Source organism: Onychomys torridus, chromosome 18 (genome assembly GCF_903995425.1).
Source record: "Onychomys torridus chromosome 18, mOncTor1.1, whole genome shotgun sequence".
NCBI classification, from domain to species: domain Eukaryota; kingdom Metazoa; phylum Chordata; class Mammalia; order Rodentia; family Cricetidae; genus Onychomys; species Onychomys torridus.
In genome coordinates, this window is record NC_050460.1 from 32898140 (window position 1) to 32913395 (window position 15256).

General features: G+C 38.9%; 1 protein-coding gene across 7 annotated transcripts in view; it reads right to left on the reverse strand.

The window, feature by feature from the left end:
• Nucleotides 1-15256, reverse strand: part of Rev1 (REV1 DNA directed polymerase) — an 85451-nt gene that overhangs the window by 9077 nt on the left and 61118 nt on the right. For 6 of the 7 annotated variants that reach the window (XM_036167842.1, XM_036167840.1, XM_036167839.1 and 3 more), the window contains 3 exons: nt 11901-12029; nt 9498-9652; nt 5903-6022 (listed from right to left, as the gene is read on the reverse strand). In XM_036167842.1, the coding sequence (XP_036023735.1) occupies nt 5903-6022; nt 9498-9652; nt 11901-12029 (404 nt within the window). Of the gene's footprint in view, nt 1-5902; nt 6023-9497; nt 9653-11900; nt 12030-12490; nt 12617-15256 lie in introns of all 7 variants that reach the window. The other variant, XM_036167845.1, reaches the window with a different exon arrangement.

Sequence of the window (15256 nt, forward strand, 5' to 3'; positions counted from 1 at the left end):
CAAAAAAATGTTAAAAGGAAACACATATTTGAGAAAGCAGTTGAGAGTAACTCAGGCAAGTATAATTCTACTTAAATGACTTTAAACCATAGTTACTAGCAGTGAAAACCATGTGTCTGTGTGCTTTTTGTATGTTATCAAAAAAGAGCAAGTCTGCTACTATCTTTTGCTCAATGTAGCTATGTAACTTTTTCTTCTATCCTGAGTGGTTTCCAGTGGCAAGAAGAACCCCCAGTCCATGCTCTGCCAAGACAGTCCTTGTAGGACAGTACAATAGGACGCAGACCAGGAGTTAATAAACTTTAAAAGCATCTTCAGCATGGAAGTAGGTCAGACAAGTTTAAACCATGAAAATCTTTATCAGTGGTTCTCCACCTTCCTAATGCTGCAACCCTTTAATACAGTTCTTGATCCTAATGGGAAGGATCGGGCTCCCACTTGTGCCATTTACAGTCCAAGTCAGAACAATGGGCAACACTAACCCTGCACTGTGCATATCTGAACGAGACGGGGTGGGAAATCCACTGCTTCAGAAGTTATCTGTGATTACTCATAGACATTACCAAATTAAGCACAACCGATCTAATCTAAGGAATCATCATCTGAGGAAGAAAAGCTGTTCCTTATGGAAAGCTATTCTGGTGGAATAAAACGGTCCTGTAGTGGGGGGAAGGGGATAATGAAACCTCAAAACAGGACAAAATGCAATGTACCTCAGAATTCATAAGGAAACAGGACACCTGACTGGAGAAAGTAAACAAGGCTCAGCACATTCAACCAAAAAGGAAGAAAAGATATAAAGGCAATATGCTGGCTTAGAATCTACTTTCTAATAAAGAGAAAACTATAGAAGCTCATGGTCAAGAAGCTGGGTCTTGATCTTCACCTGGTCTCAAGGGGAACCATATTAAAAATGGATAATGATCCCTAGCCACACAGCCAGACCTCGGTGGCCCACTTGATATAGGGGGAAATGTCAAAGAACAAAGTCTTTGTCTTCTATGTTAGGTGTGTTCAATGAAACGTCAATGGTGATAGAAATGCTCATACCTGTGCTGTCTAATCCAGGAGGCGCTTGCTGAAGGTTTCAGTGGACAAGGAATATGGCCAAGCCAAATGAGGAACCTAACACAATCTGTTAACTGTAAATGTAAGGTTGCAGATCTTTTTGAACAGCTAAGAGATGTGTAGAGTGGGAAGTCATAAACTGGACGCACAAACCCCAGCCCTGACCTTGTGTATAAGATCCATAACTAGTGGGTTGGGGATTTAGCTCAGTGGTAGAGCACTTGCCTAGCAAGCACAAGGCCCTGGGTTTGATCCTCAGCTCCAAAAACAAAAACAAAAACAAAACAAAAAAACAAGATCCATAACTAAAGATTATACCTACAGGGTTAATAGCTTTGTAAACAGTACTTAGCATTGAACTACTTATTAGGGATAATCATTTTTTTCACTGGGTAACTAGCTTGAATTAAGTAATATATTTTGTTCATATAACACATAATCATTATCTTGTGAAGTCCCTAAAATCAATGTTTATAATGTTCAGAATTTCTAATGTATGAGGCCCTCAAACCCAGTTCCTATATTTCTTTAAAAAGGGGGCACAGGGCTGAAGCAAAGGCTCAGCAGGTAAGGGTACCTGTTGATCTTGCAAGAGAACTGAGGTTTGGTTTCCAGCACCCACAAGGCAGATTACAAGTCCACAACTACCATTCCGGGAGACTCAATGCCTTTTCTCATCTCCACAGGCAGCCCAGTTATGCAAGTAGTACATACAAACATGCAGGCAAGATATCACACATAAAACTTAAGTAAGACCTAAGCATGGATATGCATTACTGGAACCCCAGATTGTGGGAAGGTGGGAGGAAGATAAGACGGATGGATCTCGGGAGCTCACTGGCTAGCTAGCCTAGCCAAACTGGGTTTTCAGATTCAGTGAGAGACTATCTTAAAAAATAATATAAAATAAAAGACGGAGAGCTATAGTTTTAAGATACCTCGCATATTTCTCTGGCCTCCACATGCTTGGGCACATGCACTCACACATTCTGCTTTATGTTCTCTCAAACATACTTTGGGAAGAGATGGGTAAAAGTGCCATCTTCAGAACAGGACGACATGCAGAAGACTAAGTATATACATACCAAAAATATTTAAGTCAATTCAAAATTTGGAGATTATTATTATTATTATTTATTATTCTTGGTTTTTAAAGACAGGGTTTCTCAGCATAGCCCTAGCTGTCCTGGAACTCAGAGATCCATCTGTTCCTGCCTCCCAAGTATTGGGATTAAAGGCATGAGCATCACTGTCTGACAAAATTTGAGGATTTGATACGAGTCAAAACACATGGTCCAATTTGAGTGATAAGGACCTAAACAGGAAGCCAATCTTAACGACCCTAGGTTTTTGGAAATATAATGCTCTGAGGACAGGCCAGGATATGTAACCTCACAGATGCCCATTAAGGAATAAAATATTTGGGCTGGAGATGGCTCAGTGGTTAAGAGTTGTGGTAGTTTTGATGTAACTGGCCCCATAAGCTCACAGGGAGTGACGCTAGTAGGAGGTGTGGCTTGTTGGATAAGTGTGTCACTGTGGAGGTGGGCCCATGCCAGACCACTTCCTATTGCCTGCAAGTCAAGATGCAGGACTCTCAGTTCCATCTCCAGCACCATACTGCCCTGTATGCCCTTAGCTTCCTGCCATGATGATAATGGACTAAACCTCTGAAACTGTAAGCCACCCAATTAAATGTTGGTTGCTGTGGTCATGGTGTCTCTTCACAGAAATAGAAACCCTAATTAAGACATGAGTGCACACTGTTCAAGTGTGATAATGCATACCTGAGTATTGGGATGCTAACTGAAACGGAACTACATAGGTTTTAGTTCAAGGCTACCATCCACCTAGTCATAAAAACAAAACACAAGAAAAGTCTTGCCATCCAGAAAACAAAATGAAGACTAGATTGAAGGAATAGATTGAGGAGCTACAAACTACTTCTATTTTTAAAATAAAATTCAATTCAGTTGATAGATGATGTTTTATATTAAATTGTTTCTTCACAAAACACACTGAAGTCATTAACCTTCATTTTAAAGTTTTCACTGTGACTATATTTGGACACAAGTAATTAAGACAAAATGAGGACACAGGACCAATGACTGATGCCCTTATAAAAAAAAAGGTTAAGACAACACAGATTTTAAACACGGAGGAAAGACCATGAAGCACAGAGAAGGCCTTAGAAGCAGCCAATCCTCCTCACACTTAAGACTTTCAGCCTCTATAGTGGTGCGTACCTACAATCACAACACATGGGAGGCAGAGGTAGGAAAACCCAGAATTAAAGGCCATTCTTAGTTACACAGGGAGTTCTAAACTAGTCTGAGCTATGCAAGACCCTGCCAAAAACAAGAGACAACTCTCCAGCCTCTAGAAGACACATCAGTCTCTACTGAGACACTTAGTGCTTTGTCACTGCACTAGAAGCTAAGTTACGTAGGATAATAAACATGAAATTTATATACAGCTTTTAATATACTTGCTCAAACTTCAAACTGTAAAATGTGCTATTACACCTGTTTAAATTGTGCTAATAAGGTAATTTGCTATTTGATTTATAAAGCTAATTACTACTAAATTTAATCTCAAACTGAACATCACAAATAGACCACACACTTAGTACATACTTTTAAGTTATATATGAGGGCTATAGTAAACTTTTAAAACTAGTCCACCATAAAGTGGCAGTTGAGTCATTTAAAGTTCGACATAACAAATTTCTAAGGTAGTTCATATATATTTTCATTAGGCTTAAAATATACACATGAAAATTCTACTAAATCTACTTTTATACATATACTTCTATCACTGGTCTCCATCTCTAACATCTTCCTGCAAATATAAAATTTTTAAATCTAAAAAGGTATATACAAAAATTTACAAAGGCTAGATACATAAAAGTACATAAAAAACAAAGTAAATCACTACCTTTGACTACCCCCCCTCCCAAAAGGAAGTTTTTTCTGTCAAGGTCCTAAATTAAAATAGGTTCAACTTTTCCTAATAAGGTGCATTTTTAAACTACTTCTGAAACTGTTTCACTATAAACTCAGAAATCTATCACTAACCTCAAAAACTGAGTTAAGCAGGAAGACACGCGCTCACACACACACACACACATTTTTCAAGACAAGGATTATCTGTGTAACTGTCTTGGAACTCTGTAGACCAGGCTGGCCTTGAACTCACAGAAATCCACCTGCCTCTGCCTCCGAAGTGCTGGGGTAAAAGGTGTGTGCCATCACACTCAAGAGAGATTACATTTTTTTAATGTTCTTCATTCCTCTTTTTTTGTTTTGTTGAGACATGGGCTCATGCAGCCCAGGCTGGATTTGAATTCCTAATACTCCTGCCTCCAACTCCCAGGTGCTAATATTACAAACACATGCCACTATGCCCAAGTGGCCTTTTCTCTTCCGGAATTTTTCATTTTTAAAACCAGTGCTTGGTGGGGCTAGAGAGACAGCACAAGGTTAAGAGCACTTACTGCTCTTGCAGAAGACCAGAGTTTGGTACCCAGCACCCAAGGTAAGGTAGCTTCCAAGTACTTGTAACTCCAGCTGCAGGGAGATCCAAGACCTATGGCCTAGGGCAGCTGCACTCACAAGTACATATTCCCATAGAGACACACATTTATAAATAGTTTAAAAAATGTAGAGAATCAAAATCACTCTTTAAAATAAGCCCGAAGAATTAAAGCCAAGGCGTCACACACCTGTTGAGTACTCTACCACTGAACTCCCGTTTGCACTTTCGAACCATCATCTCACAAAAATAGATGAATGCATTTCTAAACTGTGGTTTTCATCTTAGAAATATACTATTTGGGTTATGAGTTTAAAAAATGAAAGCTGGGCTGGTGAGATGATGGTTCACTTGGATAAAGCACTTGCCTGATACACCTGATGACCTGAATTTAATCCCTACAACCCATAGTTGGAGAGAATTGGTTTCTGGAAGTTGTCCTCTTACTTCCATACACCAGGGCACATACATGAGCAAACACAGACATAATAAAATAAATGTTCAGAAAACACTAAGTTATGCCCAGCAGTGGTGGCACACACCAGTAATCCCAGCATTCGGGAGGCAGAGCCAGGCGGATCTCTGTGAGTTCGAGGCCAGCCTAGTCTACAGAGCAAGATCCAGGAAAGTCACCAAAACTACATAGAGAAACCCTGTCTTGAAACAAACAAACAAATAAATAAATAAAACTCTAAGTTAATTTCCTACTTCCTTTAAAACTATTTTTCAGAATCCTTGATGTTGTTAACTTAAATCCTTGTTACTGACTATTTGCTTTTGCCCAGGGTGGTCAAGTGCTTGGTGAGCCTCAAGATACTGTACTTTGGTCTCCCAGCTTCCACCCCTGGAATGCATGGATTCTAAGTCTCTGTGCTAACAGCTTAGCTTTATGAATGTGGTGCTGGGGATGGGATCCGGGGTTTCTGGCATGCTAAGATGGCCGCCTACCAACTTAGTTACATCAGTGAGAAATCTGTAAAGGAGGATGCACTGGGTGAAAAACTAACATGTAATAAATCAATTGATAGGATGTTCAACATAGTGCTTCATTTTCTTTTTCATGACCCATAAATATTTAAAAAGAAGAGACAAAGTTGAGCATGGTAGCATATGCGTGTCATTCCAGCACTTGGGTGCTGAGGCAGGATGATCCAGATAGCCTGAGGCACTCTCAAGTCATCTATCAAGACCCTGCCTGAAAACAAATAACCCTATAAGAACAAAAACAAAGGCATGAAAAGGACTTATAAATGTCTGTAATCTCTCATAGGCAAATGCTTAGTCAAAGATTTGTACTCACCTGGTAGGTTGGTAACGAGCTGCCCTCTAATGAAGTCATCTACTTCATCTGGTTGCAGGTGGTACTGCCCATCTGGCTTTGCTTTTCTAGTTGCCATTCTAGCGAGAAGAATATTAGAACCTATGAAATTGAAAGGGAAAAAAATGCTCAAGAAATATCCATAACGAGACGCATGTAGATTATGTCATTAACGACATTTTAAAATGATGAAAATAATTCAGTTTCATTTAATATCCCAGAATATGGCCGATATGTTTGCTGGGTAGAGGTTTTTCTTTATTTTAAACCAAATATTATTTCAATGTCTATTCTTGATGAAGAACAGAGAAAACAGCCCCGATTTTGCAGGGCAAGGGGTTAAGCTGGGTGTGCTTTCTCATGTAAATAATCTTAATATTCAGGAGGTTTAAGTGGTCTGTTATTAATGAATCTGAAGCCACAGTCTGAGATCCTGTCTCAAATCCCCTCCCATTCAAAAGTGTGGTAGATTTAGAGAAAACCAAAGTCAAAATAAAAGCCAGTTAAATTCTCCAACCCCAAGATCCATGTTATGTGGAGAAAACAGGTTAACAGACAACGGAAACAAAGCCCCCAAATCAGAACACTGATGTTAGAGAGGGCTTTTCAGGTCCTCTAAGTGCAGGTGAAGGCCAGCAATGAAAACTGTGGTGGACGCATGACACACGGACATCAACATGGCTTCATATAGTGGTACAGACCAGACATCCCCATGGATAATTGCATGGCCCTCAGTGGTAACATTGGACCACAGACATAGAATTTTAGTTTTAATCCCATTCTTAAACTGAAAATATATTTACACTATTTCTTGTAGATTAGAAATAAGTATGATTAAAAACGAAAAATTAAAACTGTGTCTGACACTGAAGTAGAAAGGTTGGTAGGAAAAAAAGGCTGATAGGAAGGAACCTGTAGGACAACATAGGGAGTGAAAAGGCAGACCAGACAGTACCTGCACCCACAATGCTAATGTATTCATCTGTTCTTAATTTTCAGTATCCTATGATGTTTCACATCTTAAAAATATTGCTGGAAGATGTACTCACTTGGTGCAATATTGGGAATGACTGTTACAGGGGTCAAACACTGCTCTCTGATCACATGTGAAGCCTGCTCCACTGGACAGAATTCTAAATCTAAGACCCATAGCTGGGTAGGCCTCAGACCAGGGTGGTATTGTTGTTTTGCTAAATGGTCATACTGTCAAATTACCTGTCACAAATATTTATGCTTATGCCCATGATTATTTGTGCTACTCTCAACCTTGGTTAAGGAAGTTTCTTTCTAGAGTGTGCAGCAGTGAATGAAGAGACTTAATTAGTCAAAAGTACCAAGAACAGAGCCGAGCAGTGGTGGCGCATGCCTTTAATCCCAGCACTCGGGAGGCAGAGGCAGGCGGATCTCTGTGAGTTCAAGGCCAGCCTGGTCTCCAAAGCGAGTTCCAGGAAAGGCGCAAAGCTACACAGAGAAACCCTGTTTTGAAAAACAAAAAAGAACAAAAAAGTACCAAGAGTAAGTGACTACTGAGTGCTTAGCTCTTAATGGGACATCTGGAGTGCCACCACCATCTACTCCAAGGCTCTGGGAACATCCTGGAAAGGGGGGACTTAAGAACTGGACAACAGGGAGGAGTGCTGAGAAATGCTACCTTTTGCAAGTGACAAGACATGATGCACTCAAGAACTCACAGTGGCTATGGTTACTCTCTTAAGACCTACTCAGTCAAAATTCCAAAACGTACAGCCCCACCCCTAGTTGAGAAACTACTGGCAATTAGGGGGAAGTAATTTTATTTTCCCAGGAGTTTGAGATGCTGATAGGATGTCCACACTCGGGTGGATGGTCCCACAACCATGTGCATATGAGTTCATGTACACAGGACCAGTAGATCATTGAAAACAAAGAAAAACAGGACATGAAGATGGGAGGGAACCTGGTAGTGGGTATGATCAAGATACACTGCATTATTGTATGAAAATTGTCAAAGGCGTAAACAGAATATTTCTAATTTAAAAAAATATTGCTTGAGTGAGGTGAAAAGTACCTTCTGGGCTACCTAATTTTCAAAGACACTTACAGGGAAGCAAATCTCTCATATGCATACAGGCATGCTGAACCACATCCTCATCAAAATCTTACACATCAAGTGTGATGGTTTCAATGAGATGCACACCAGTCTCAGGCATTTGAACATATGGGAGGTGTGGCCTAGTTGGAGGAAGTATGTTACTGGGGACAGGCTTTGAGGTTTTAAAAGCCAGGTCTGATGTCTAATTCATTCTCTCTGCTTCCTGTTTGTGGTTCCAGATGTAAGCCCTGGCTCTCAGCTTCCAGGTGCCATTTCTGCTGACTGGTGTCCTGCTGTTCCAGTATGGACCCCTAACCATCTAGAACTGAAAGCTCAGAGTAAACTCTTCCATAAGCTGCCTTACATTTACCACAGCGATAAAAAAAAAAAACAACAAATAAACAAAAAACCTAATACCCCAAGTTAGTACATTGTCTTTCTTAAATCATCTCAGTGCCAGGTACCAGGTAAGTAAGACAATCCCTTCAGTGCAATGCCTTTCCCACAGAAATCTTAATCAGAGTTCTGTCCCAGTTTTCCAAAGCTTTTCTCCTTTATGCTTTGTGACCATCCCAGTAGTTCCCCAGTGCTCAGCATGTTTGTCCTCATCTCCAGAAGTCAAGTCACCGGTCCTTTCTCTCCCAAACCCCTATTCTGAGACAGTCTCATCATGAATTCAGGCTGGTCTGTACTTTCCCCTACCTCAGCCTCCTAAGTGCCAGGATAACAGGGTGTCATCACACCTGGCTTCTAGCTCTCAAATGAATGTACTATTAACCTATCTATGATGTCACTGAGTTACCAATCTAAATCCCATTGGTTCAAGACAAGAATTAGAGGGTTTATGAATGAGAGTGTTGGAATAGGCTGGAAACAAGAACAGCATGCTTAGAAAGCTTTATTACTACCTTTCAAGCCTGCAGGACAGATTGTGAAGCTATCTACTTGATTTAGGCAAGACAAAGGGTTTCCTGGTAAACAGTTGAGTAGGCTGGGATAGGTAGGAAAAGGTGACACAGAAAGCCTATGCTTTTCAATTCTAAATGTTACAGCATAAAGTCACCATAGGGAGGACAGATGGTGCAAAGCAGAATCAACCAAAGACAGAACAGAGAGAAGACCAGGAAGAGCCTGGAACTGAAAAGAACACTGTGATGATACCAGGGAAGCAAAACAAGACAAACACTAAAATTCAAGTTCCATGCCATAAACTTGTTTTTGAAGTATAGTTCCTGTTCAAATTTGAGGAAAACAAGAACTGAACTTTCTCTTCTTTTTTTGGAAGAACAAGAATTATTCTAATTCCATTACTGCAACAATATTCTACCGCTAACAATTTACTTGCATTTACAACATTTTTATCTTATTGCACAGCTGTAAGCAATGCTAAAAGGGGAAAGACCACTTCTGCAACATGCAGTAAGTTATGACAAGTCTTTTAAATTAGGGAGTATTAAGGATTCCAAACTTTGAGTAGAAACAAGTACATGCAAGCCAGATACTAACCAATTCCAACAGAGGCAGCACATTTAGTCTTGTCTTTGATTTCCATTCGGAGGGCAGTTGCAAACTCATCAGGATTAAGTTTAGTCTCTGCAAGGATGTCAGCGATGTCCACCAGGGCTTCATCACAACTGACAGCTTCAATGCTGTGTGTGTAGCTATCAATACAAAACAAAGGCAATGCATCATACCTATGGCCTGCTCTGGGAGACATCAATGTTACAAAGCAGACAAGGAATTTATTTTTAAGTACTGAAAAGCAACAACAAAAACAAACTTCTAATCTTAAATAACTCAACAAAAGTGCTATTATTTTGTTATTTACCTTTTGACTACAAAGTTAGTGTTCTAATTCCATACCAAAACGATTACAGCCAAAATGACTATATTGAAAATACTCTTGTACACACAAATAGCTACAAAGTGAAAAATAAATCACAACTATAAAAATATCTAAGAAAAATTCAAACATGGCTTATCAGAAACCTTTATGAACAGAAGTTTACACACATCAGTTCAACAACTGCTGTTCATCTAAAAGCAAATTACCACCATTAAATATCTACTATCTATTAAATTCCTGAGATGCTATAGGTCAAAGGAACTATGAAACATAATCAGACCAGAGACAGCTGAAGAGGCCTCACAATCAAGTAATGTCTCAATCCACTTGTTGATACACACCTTTTGGTAGGTTATAAACCATATCAAAATCTACTCATTCAATAAAGAAATGATACTTCTGCTAAAAATTTAAGAACAAAGAATTTTGTAGTTTTTTAAAAATAATGACAATGACTTTTTTTCTGAGAAAAGAAATATGCCACTAAAAAGTGTTCACACATTGAAAGCGTAATAGGCCTTGGTTCTCCCTTAGTTCATCATCTCCTCCAGGATGTGGAACTGAGAACATAGCAGCAACTCTATGACCCTATTCCAGCCCTCCTTTGGATGTTATCGATGCCCTCAGCTTCTGAACAGCATTTAACATAGCTGTGGCATGGTAATGTCAGGACTGCTGCACCTGCATTCAGAGCAGCTGTGACTGGAGACAGTAACTGAAATCCTTCCTTGGATATCTTTCCTTCACTATTAAGATAGCTTCCACAAGGGCAGGGACTGGACATTGTTTCTCCTGGTGATACTAGCAGAATCAAGCAGCTACCTGCACTTTTGGTTATTGGTGTTCAGAATAAAGCTTTTAACAGACAAACAAAAAGGCAGGCCTGCATGGGTCTGCACCAGGGCCTCTGCATATACATCTTCCAGCTTAGTATTTTATGGGATTCCTGAGTGTATAAAAAAGTGGGTCTCTGATCATTGTGTCTGCTCTTGGGTTCTTTTCCTAGTGTTGGTTTGCCTTATGCAACTTCAATGCAAAGTCTTTGTTTACCTTATTATATTTTATTTTGTTATGTTTGTTATCTCCTAGAAGCCTGTTCTTCTCATGAGATGGAAGGGGAGTGGGTCCAGAGGGGAGTGGAGGTGAAGAGGAAAATGTAAACAGGATATAGAACATGAGAAAAGAATCTATTTTCAATAAAAGTGGGGGGGGGGGGCAGAAGTGAGGATAGAGGCAAGCAAGCATATGTCCTCGGATGTCCACAGCTCTTAGACCAACACCCTTACATTTTTACTCGAGCTGGTCTGAGTCGGCAGTTTACATCACTTAGAACTTTCAATTTACAGAGTTAAGTAGTTGTGAGCACGACCTTCTAACCCTTAACACAAAAGCTACATGAGTGGCTTGAGAGCATTTATAAGGTACTGAACAATTTTAATTTTTTTAATACTACCATAGTATTTAAAAACCTACACTGGAAAAAAATCATTCACCTCCACTCCTCAAGCTAACTAATCAACCACTATAAAACAATCATCAGAGACTCACTTTATAAAAACTAATTGTTTGGCATGCTTAAAAATGGTGAAAAAAAAAGTTTTAAACGCCTCTCTATTGGCTCATCAGTTTTAATTTTATTCAGTTACAATACACGGGTTTCCCTCCATTATCATGGCTGGTATTGAAATTCTGGGATGTGGTGCATACTATTACACCTCACTCTGTGAATTCTAATTTTAAACAAATTATAATTTAAATATAATAAAAGACAAGATCCATCTAGTTTCATGGGAAAGAAAAACATGTCCATATACTGGCAGATTTCACATCACAATCAGTAGCACTTGAACAATGATGTAATGCAAATTTTTCCTTGAGACTAAACTCTCAATTACTAAAGCTACATAAAGAAAGGAAGGTATCAAACTGGCTGGCTGAGAAAAAGATCACAAGAGAGAGAAAAATCCAGTGACTCTCAAAATGTTGAAGAAAACTGGACTCTTGAACAGTAAATCAAAGAATTAAAGGAAAAGAAATGAACATGAGAAGACTGTATACAATACCTTGCCAATGTTTCATACATTGCGTGGGCAACTTCCTTGTATGCACGAAAATCATATGGAACAGCTTGCAGATTAGGACACAGCTGTTTAGCATGCCCAAAAAACATCCCATTCTTAATGCCGAATTGTCTAAAAAGAAAAGAAAACACAGTGGAGATTACATCATGAAGTCTTAAACTGACAACCAAATAGCAAGTATGTTTGATCTTCCCCATGCCACTAATGTACAATTTCCAAGTAACTCCCCATCTCGTTAGGGGTTAACAATAGGCATTAGGATAATTTACAAGTCTGTTGTCCCCCCAACAGAAAATAACACAATTGTCTCACTAGAGTAAATGACATCTCTTGTCTATAGCTAAACACTTCTAAAACTTGACCTCTGGCCCCTTTGCAGAGATGCCAGCATGCCATATGCTGGTGATATCACAACCACCACAGAGCAGGAATGTGCTGTCAAATGGTTTTCTTCTCTTAATACATGGCACAGTTTAGCCAGGGCTCATCCCCCAAAGACAAAGAATATGAACAAAAGAACTACACAAAACAGTGCTATGTGACAAACAGACAAAATGTACTCATCCTATTACCACCCAATTCCCAATTGACCAATTCCAATGCTCCTCAAGTGGCTCCACAGTGGTTGAGATGCCAACAGCATTGTATGGTAGGACATCACTCTGGGCAGGAGCCAGGGTTCCAGAACTTTGAGGGACCTAATTGAAAATGGTAAATTTTAAATCTATTGTGTGTCTCAATGCCCCACATTACCTTTGATATTTGGAGCATTCAGCATAAAACTACAATTATGGAATTATACATAATTAGTAAAATTCCATTTTATCACTCTGTAAAGAATCAAGAAAAAATATCACAGTAAAAACACAAGCAAAATAAAGCAATGTTTCACCAGATTACATAATATTTCATAGAATGATCATGGTTATTCCATACATCCATTCAATAACATTCACCACATAGGGACTTAGTTAGAGGTCTGATGCTTAAGAAACAGATACATTTATTTCTTGGCTTCTTGCCTAAGATCAAGTAAATAAATAGTCTTCTACTACTACTTAGAGGCGTCTGGGACTCTCTTAACATTCAGATCACCACTGAGAACTATAAAGAATTAAGAAACCTCTCAAGTTATTCAGAGGCAAATCCAAAACTACATGCAATTTTTCATGCAACCAAAAACAAGAAACGATTTCATTATCAAATGTCAAATGGACAGAGTGTCTAGTAAGAAGCAAACAATGATAGGAAAGGAAGCAGTGACCACCAGTAAGAGCAACCGGAACAGCAATGTGTAGTTACATCATCAAGTGTTCTGTAAGGTGCTGGGGGTGTCCCACAAACAGACAGACCCCAAGATATTTGTGAGCATGTCCCTGCATCTACTCAGATTGATGTGAGTTAGTCAGCAGGCCTTAATAAACCAATATGCTATCCATACATGGAAAAGTATAAATATAATTGTCTAGAAATGTTTTCTTCCTAAAGCTTACTTTTGAAAAAGGATAAAATTTTGATAATAAACCTATAAAATATGTAAGTTCAATATTCAAATTAAAGGCAATAACACAATCTTGTTTTTTTTCTTTCAGTTTCTCGAGACAGGGTTTCTCTGTGTAGCTTTGCGCCTTTCCTGGATCTTGCTCTGTAGACCAGGCTGGCCTCGAACTCACAAAGATCCACCTGCCTCTGCCTCCCAAGTGCTGGGATTAAAGGCATGTGCCACCACCACCTAATAACACAGTCTTAAAGGCATGTTACAATGATCCTACAAATGTCCTTTTTCATTTCCTTTTTTAAATTTCTATATATAAAAAAAATTTTCAGAGACATTAATTAGAAAAACTATGCTACTTCTACTTCGGTACTCAAGCAACTTTCCATAGAGGAACGAGTCTATGGTAGCCAAGGAAGAAACTTCCAATGCACCTGCTTCATCTTTCAAGTGCTGGTGTTGCAGGTACTGCCAATACACCCAGTCTTTCCTGTGTTTAAGGATTTAACCCAGGGCCTTGTACATGCTGGGCAAGCATTCTTCCAAATAAGCTACATCTCCCACCAAAGGGCAAAGTTTGAGGTCACTGGACACCATAAAGAAGTTCTGAATAGCAACAACAACAACAACAAACCCAGGAAGTTTTCCCATAACTAAAGGAAACATACACTTTCTGTATTCAGAAAATCAAGATTTGTTTCAGAGAAAATAAACCAGTAAGGACGATCACAAAAGAAGTCTAAACCAGGCGACATGATGCAGGGTAGAATTGCATCACTTTAAGTGGTGGCAGAAGCAGGACACAGAAAAAGCTCCAGACCGGTTAGGCTATACAAGACAACCTATTACCAAATGAACCAATCCTGAATTGGCTCTAACAGAATGATTCATGTGTTCCTCCTAACTAAAATCCATGCAGACTAAGTTACCAAAGGTGTACTTGTAAATATGTGGTACAAAATAGAATTAATGTCCTATTTTAAAGTACACAATACACATTCATACTGCAATATGCTTGACTAAGACAAAACCCTTGGAAGCTGGATTAAACAACATAAAAGGAAAAAAAGCATTGAATCACTATTGATATTATTGATACTACATATCATAAACCCATAAAAGCATGTGAAAAGAGGTTAAAAATTCTATTTCTTACTTTTGAGGGGTATATTTAAGGTACAGCCTTAAATGTAAGGAATGTACATTCTTGAATCTACAGAATGTACAACTCTGAAAGAAGCAGAAAATGACACTGAACTCCTCTACTATTCCCGCCTCCGATCCCAAGTGTTAGAATTACCATCTTGCACCATCATGTCTGTTGTTGAAGTTAAGAATAAAAACCTCATCTTCTTCAGCACATCTACCTTCTCACCATGTACAACTTATTCTGTATAGTGCACACAGCAATCTCTGTATACATATTCCACTTGTCAAGGGATGTTCACCATCTAGTCACACTTCATTCTTTGTAGCTTCACTGTTAGTCTATGTCAAACTCATCAATGCATAGGACTAGAATGACTATCTCCATAATCTATCATTCCAATCTCAACATTTCTCTGATAAAATCATTAAGTTTTGTTAGAAAAGGGGAGATAAATTCTTTTGAAAGCCTGTATTGGGAAATGCATTCTAGAAACTAGAAAATGACAATAAAAGTGATTGTATAGATGTGGGCTTATTTGGCTTTGGTTATCAAACTCATTTTCAAATCTGAAATAAATATGTGCCTTTTAACTAGCACTTAGGTGTCTTGCCACTCAACTTTAACCCCTATTATTTTTGTCTTCAGCGTGGTGGTCACCACCTGTGTGTCAATACAAATGTACCACCAAACACA